This window comes from Thamnophis sirtalis, unplaced genomic scaffold, assembly GCF_051295495.1.
Source record: "Thamnophis sirtalis isolate CommonGarterSnake01/CBP01778 unplaced genomic scaffold, rThaSir2_p1.2 scaffold_3, whole genome shotgun sequence".
In the NCBI taxonomy this organism is placed as follows: domain Eukaryota; kingdom Metazoa; phylum Chordata; class Lepidosauria; order Squamata; family Natricidae; genus Thamnophis; species Thamnophis sirtalis.
In genome coordinates, this window is record NW_028261383.1 from 83,583,346 (window position 1) to 83,589,345 (window position 6,000).

The 6,000-nt window shown below is 41.1% G+C and overlaps 1 protein-coding gene across 2 annotated transcripts in view; it reads left to right on the forward strand.

Moving 5' to 3' along the window:
- RNF145 (ring finger protein 145) overlaps positions 1–5,539 on the forward strand; it is a 75,430-nt gene extending 69,891 nt beyond the window's left edge. For both annotated transcript variants that reach the window (XM_014070767.2, XM_087709390.1), the window contains exons 10-11: positions 680–1,036; positions 4,410–5,539. In XM_014070767.2, the coding sequence (XP_013926242.1) occupies positions 680–1,036; positions 4,410–4,832 (780 nt within the window). In that variant the 3' untranslated portion in view covers positions 4,833–5,539. The remainder of the gene's footprint in view (positions 1–679; positions 1,037–4,409) is intronic.
- The last annotated feature ends 461 nt before the right edge of the window (positions 5,540–6,000 follow it).

A 6,000-nucleotide genomic window follows, 5' to 3' on the forward strand; every position in this document is an offset into this window, starting at 1 on the left:
TTCTCCCCTTTGCCCTTAGAACCTCTTAAGATTTCTCATCGGCTTGTGCCCAAATCTTGCCCATTTTTGGAGTATGGCCCTTGACATTCTAGACAAACCCTATTACAGATTTTGAGCTAATAAATGTTGCACCTTCCTGCTTACAGCCCTTTCTGTTCCTGGCCAGGCACAACAAATTGACTTATTTTGTAAAGATTGCTAAACTCTTGTCATAATAAATTTATATCAATATATAGGTTTAGGTTTATTAGATTTATATGCCACCTTTCTCTCCATTGCCAAGGAAATATAAAGACTGTTTAAAATGTTGGTGTCAAAACATGGAACATTTGCATTTCAACTGCAATGTTTATTTGTTTATTTATTAAATGTATATGCCCCCCTCCCTCACTATCTCAGGCGTGTGATCAGAACGTGTGATAAGAAGTCTATTTTATCCCAGGGTAGAGCAACCTCTCAACCTCCTGCACTCAATCTTTCTCTCACTCTTTCTTTTTCTCATAGGCATACCTGGAAGCCCTGGATTTGAATTTTGTTAAGATTTCATTTAGCCTTTGGCAATAATAGCCATTGATTTATAAAATTAATAATTTACAAAAACTATATAGGTTAACACTGAAAAGCTGCAATCTTGTGACTTGCGTGTTTTAATCAAAAGCTATGTTTTTTCTTCCTTCAGGTCCTGGGGACTCTCTTCATTTATGTCTTATTTATGGTGGAAGAGTTCAGAAAAGAGCCGGTAGAAAACATGGATGATGTTATTTACTACGTGAATGGCACCTATCGGCTGCTGGAGTTTCTCGTGGCTCTTTGTGTTGTGGCCTACGGCGTATCAGAGACTATCTTTGGAGAATGGACTGTGATGGGCTCGATGATCATTTTCATTCACTCCTACTATAATGTGTGGCTTCGGGCTCAGTTGGGATGGAAAAGCTTTCTTCTCCGCAGAGATGCTGTCAATAAGATCAAATCACTGCCCACTGCCACCAAAGACCAGTTGGAACAGCATAACGATATCTGTGCCATCTGCTATCAGGTAAATGCTGTGATTAAGCTGAACATCAGAAGCTCTGGCTCCTCCTTGTGGCGTTTTGTAAAACGGCTGAAGCTTTGGGGGGTTTGATTAAATTCTAAGTGAGCTGAGCTGGGAAATTGCCGGCTGACAGAAACGGGAAAGGACAGAACTGTGTGACAAAAGGGGCAGAAGCAGGTTACGTGCCAGAATGTAGGATCAGCTTCTCCAGCTGCTGAATCAGTAAAGGAAAGGAAAAATAGGAAGAGGGACCCTACATTTCCATGTGCCACAAAATTTACGTTGTTACCTACAAAGTTTAAGGAGCAGAGAAGTGCCTTCCTAGCAAACTACTGCTCAGCTACCCCATAAAATGCTAACTGAGCAAGCCTTGTCACTGCTTGGCATCAAAAAATTAGGAAAAGCCGGCTGCTAAGGTGGTGTCCACATCTTTCATTTTACAGAGAATTGCCATATTTTTGGGAGTATAAGACACATCTTTTCCCCCCAGAAAAGAGGCTGAAAATCTGGGTGCGTCTCATATACTGAATACAGATTATTTTTGCCTCCTGAAACCCTGCCCCCTTCACCAAAATGGTCGGGCATAGCCTCTAGGAAGCTTTTAGAGAGCTCCTGGGGGCTGGGGAGGACAAAAATGAGCAAAAAACAGCCCGTTTTTTGTTCAATATTAGCCCCCCAGCTCCCAGGAGCACTCTATAAGCTTTCTAAAGTCTATCCATGCCCTTTTTTTTAAATATGAAAAATGGGCCCATTTTTGTGAAAAACTGGATGTTTTTTGCTCGTTTTTGCCCCTCCCCTTCCCGGAGACTCCTAAAGGCTATTCATACCTTTTGGGGAGGGGGGGGAGAAACAGGTCCGTTTTCGCGAAAAATGGGCTGGTTTTGGGAGGTTTGCAGAGTGCAAAAACTTTTTTATTGGCCTCTTCAAAACCTTAGTGTGTCTTATACTCCGAAAAATATGGTAGCAATAGGACTAGCACTTAGACTTAGATACCACTTCACAGTGCTTTACAGCCCTCTCTAAGCAGCTTACAGAGTCAGCATATTGCCCTCAACAATTTTGGGTCTTCATTTTACCGACCTCAGAAGGATGGAAGCCTGAGTCAATCTTGAACCTGGTGAGATTCAATCTGCCAAACTGCAGGTAGACAGCAGAAGTTCTTGCAGTACTGCACTCTAACCTCTGACATCAGCGAGGCAGAAGAACAGTGTGAGCCTGTTCCCAGTGTGCACATGCGCAGAGGTGCCAGAAGGCAAAAACAATTAAGAAAACAGGGTTGGCTCAGGAGTAAGGCTTGGAGATAATTGGCCCCTCCCATAAGGCATAAAAGAGGAGCGAACAGGACGTGAGCTTTTGCAGGAAGCAATTAGTTCATCTCCTCAGTTCGAGCTTTGAAAAATTCTGTTTGACTGTGCTAAGTTTGGCCTTGCTCTGCCTTTGGCAATTACGTCTCTTTTGCAGCATGCCAAGGGAGATAAAGTGGGTGTTTATCAACATTCCCCTGAAAGACTGTGGCAACTCGAGCAGACATCTGTCAGAATCTTCACAGACTGTTTCTGAAGCCTTGCAGACCAGTGAATGACCATAATTCACAGCCTTATAGATAAAAGAGGGTTTTTGGCATTAAGATTGTGATTTATGCTTTCTCAGTAAGCCTAGGTCAGAACAATATCATCTTAAGCTCCCAGGAAAGGAGGGAGGTAAAAGTGGGATGTAAAAGTAACAATATTTTAAAAAATAGTAACTTAGTATTAAGGCCTTCACTTTGATACTGGCAACTAAAACGAGTTATGGGATACTTAACCTAGAAATAAGATGTTGATAGGTGGGTCCCAGCATCATCTTTTTTTTTTCTATAGCCTCCTATAGTTGAAGTCTGTCACTTATGATGGGTTATTTGTTTGTTTATATCTTTGCTATCTGGCCTTATTAGTTTCTACCTCTCTTGGCAGTGACAGTCACAGAATCCATCCAGTCAGGCAGGCCTATTCCTGCCCTCTTGAGAGAACAAGTTGACCAGAAATTAAAAGGCCAATTATCTCAATTAGATGGTGCCATTTAAGCAATCTCTGCAATGAAACTAAAATAAGCACAGAAGTAGCACTTCTGTAGCATGCTTTGAATTCCTCACACGTTCTGGTTGTCACTTAGTTTTTTCCCTTTTAAAAAATCCTCTTTATAGCTTTGGATTGGTTTTTGAATACCAACATTCTGGTGCCCGTGTGGATCTTCAGAAGCAAAATGTGTTGTATTTTCTAACTGGAATTCTAAGGAAAACTAGTCCAAGTCACAAGTGGATAGCAATAGTTGCGTTTGAGAGTTTGGGAATCCAGGCTTCATGGTGTTTCCAAAGAAAAGTACTTTAGGCAACAGATCCTGGCTAAATAAAAAGTTTAAGTGCTGGGATATCCTCCACAAGGGATAGAAAGTCTTGAGTCATGACTATTCCTGCAGCTTTGTGAAATCAAGGTTTTGGTGGAAGATTCACACTACACTTCCGCAACAGTAGCAGTTTAGGTTTTGGTTGCAGATGCAACACAGAGGCAGCAATTTGATGTGCAATTGAAGGATAAATTAGTGTTTTGAATTCTGAAGATTCTTGAAATGGCCTCAGAAGTTCAGCACATTAGAGTAGTGATACAGACAGACAGACAGACATAGATATAGATGGATAGGATAGGGTAGGGTAGGGTAGGGTAGGGTAGGGTAGATAGAGATAGATAGATAGATAGATAGATAGATAGATAGATAGATAGATAGATAGATGATAGATAGATAGATAGATAGATAGATAGATAGATAGATAGATAGATAGATAGATAGATAGATAATAGATAGATAATAGATAGATAATAGATAGATAGATAGATGATATCCTCTAGCTCTAGATGACAGTAGTGGTTCTCCTCACAATGCATGCAGAAAAATGCTGGAACACCCAGCAAGGCATGTGGAACTGTAGACCCTACTTTTGAGCAAACAAATCAGTTTGTGGAGAACTGAAATCAACTTGCTGGAGCACAGATTGGACCCAACATAAAATTCTTCTTTCCATCTTTATCTGTTGAAGGGATCTAGAAGTAGGATGAACCATGTTTTGCTTTTGACTGAGCACAAATTTAAGATATACCTACAATCGCATTGTGTGCCCTTTCTGCATGGAATTGCAGCATCTTGATAACTTTGCCAATGTAGACTCCAACTGTTAGTATATTAACCTTTTGATCTACCCAGAATGAAATGTTAAGTTTCATGTTTTTTGATATTACATTTTACTCAGGCAGAGAATATAAAGTAATCAGTCTCAGCATGGTGCCCTCCAAATCTATGTATTTGTAGTTAATTAGTATGTCATACTGGTGCCTCTTTCTTTCAGGACATGAAATCAGCTATCATCACACCCTGCGGTCATTTTTTTCATGCGGGCTGCCTTAAGAAATGGCTGTATGTGCAAGAAACCTGTCCCTTGTGCCATTGCCAACTTAAAAACACAACTCAGCCCCCTGGGCTTGGACCAGAGCCAGTGCCACAAGTAAATCTTGGAGCAGCGCAACATACTGTTCATCAAGAAGCTACTGGAGCCCCCAATATTCAACACCAGGAAGGGAATGGAGTTGAGCCTGTGAACAATGAACAAGCTGTCATAGGGCAGGACTCTGTTGATGTCAAGGAAGATCACAATACTTTGGACAATGCATCTTCCAGTGAAGCCAATCAGGTAACAACTGCCTCAGAAGGATTGGCTGAAGAACAGGAAGAGGTGATAACACAGGATCTAAGAGGAGGCATCCAGAAATGAACTAGCAAAGGCTGGTGCAAAAATACCTCCTCCAGGGCTCAGCAGACGGGTCTTCTCCTTTTTCTTGTTGTGAACAAGTGTAATTCTCAGAATGCTGGCCAAAATGTATTTATAATATCCCATGCTGATTTCTGTGAGCTGCTTGGTATACGGGGCTGCCAGAGTGTTCCACTGGAAACTGCTTTCAGAATCTGCCTCTGTGTTACAAAGAAGGCAGAATCTGGGAATCTAAGTTGAATGTTTGGGGCTGAGAATCTCAAGGGAAGGAACACGAGAAGAGGGTGAAGAGAGAGAGACAGACAGACAGATAGACAGACAGAGACAGAGGGACTAGTGAAACAAAAGTCAGTATTGCTCATATTGAAATGAGAAAATTAAACAGAAGGACAAAAGTAGTATGTATGTCTCCTTGGCCTCATCATTGTGCAGCGAATGGAGATCGGTTATGAATACTGACCAAAATCATGTAAAGGCCTGGAGTTCAACCAATGCCAATATGGAGGACTGTGTTGGGCTAGAGCAGTGCTCCAGTATGTGGGGGGTAATGCTTTGGGCATGTCAGATAGGGCATTTACATTCATGTAATCTATAGCAATCTTGATTTTTTTTTTTATGCTGGAGTATTCAACACTTAAATGTTTTGTCTTTTTTTTAAATTAAAAAAGACATTTTGGACTAGTGTTTCTCAACCTTGGCAACTTGAAGATGTCCGGACTTCAACTCCCAGAATTCCCCAGCCAGCATTTGCTGGCTGGGGAATTCTGGGAGTTGAAGTCCGGACATCTTCAAGTTGCCAAGATTGAGAAACACTGTTTTGGACAGTACAGGCAAGTATGAAGTAAATTAAAGCTCCAGTGACCTCTCTCTCAACTCCACCAGTGAGTTCAGGAGAGTGACGTGAGGAGTTTTAGGCTGCGGATTGAAGCCTTCTCAGTGCAGTTCAGTTACATATAAATATATATATATATAAATATAAATATACATGTATAATTTCTTGCAGCTGAATTAAAGCAGTATTAATCTCCTGGCGATATTTGCACCTTTGGGAATGAGTACATAAATTGTATGATCAAATGCCGCAAATGCCAATCCTAAGGCTCTTAATAGGATCTTTGCCTATTTCCTCCCATCCCCTTTCTCCCTTGACAAGATTGTGCGTGTATTTAAA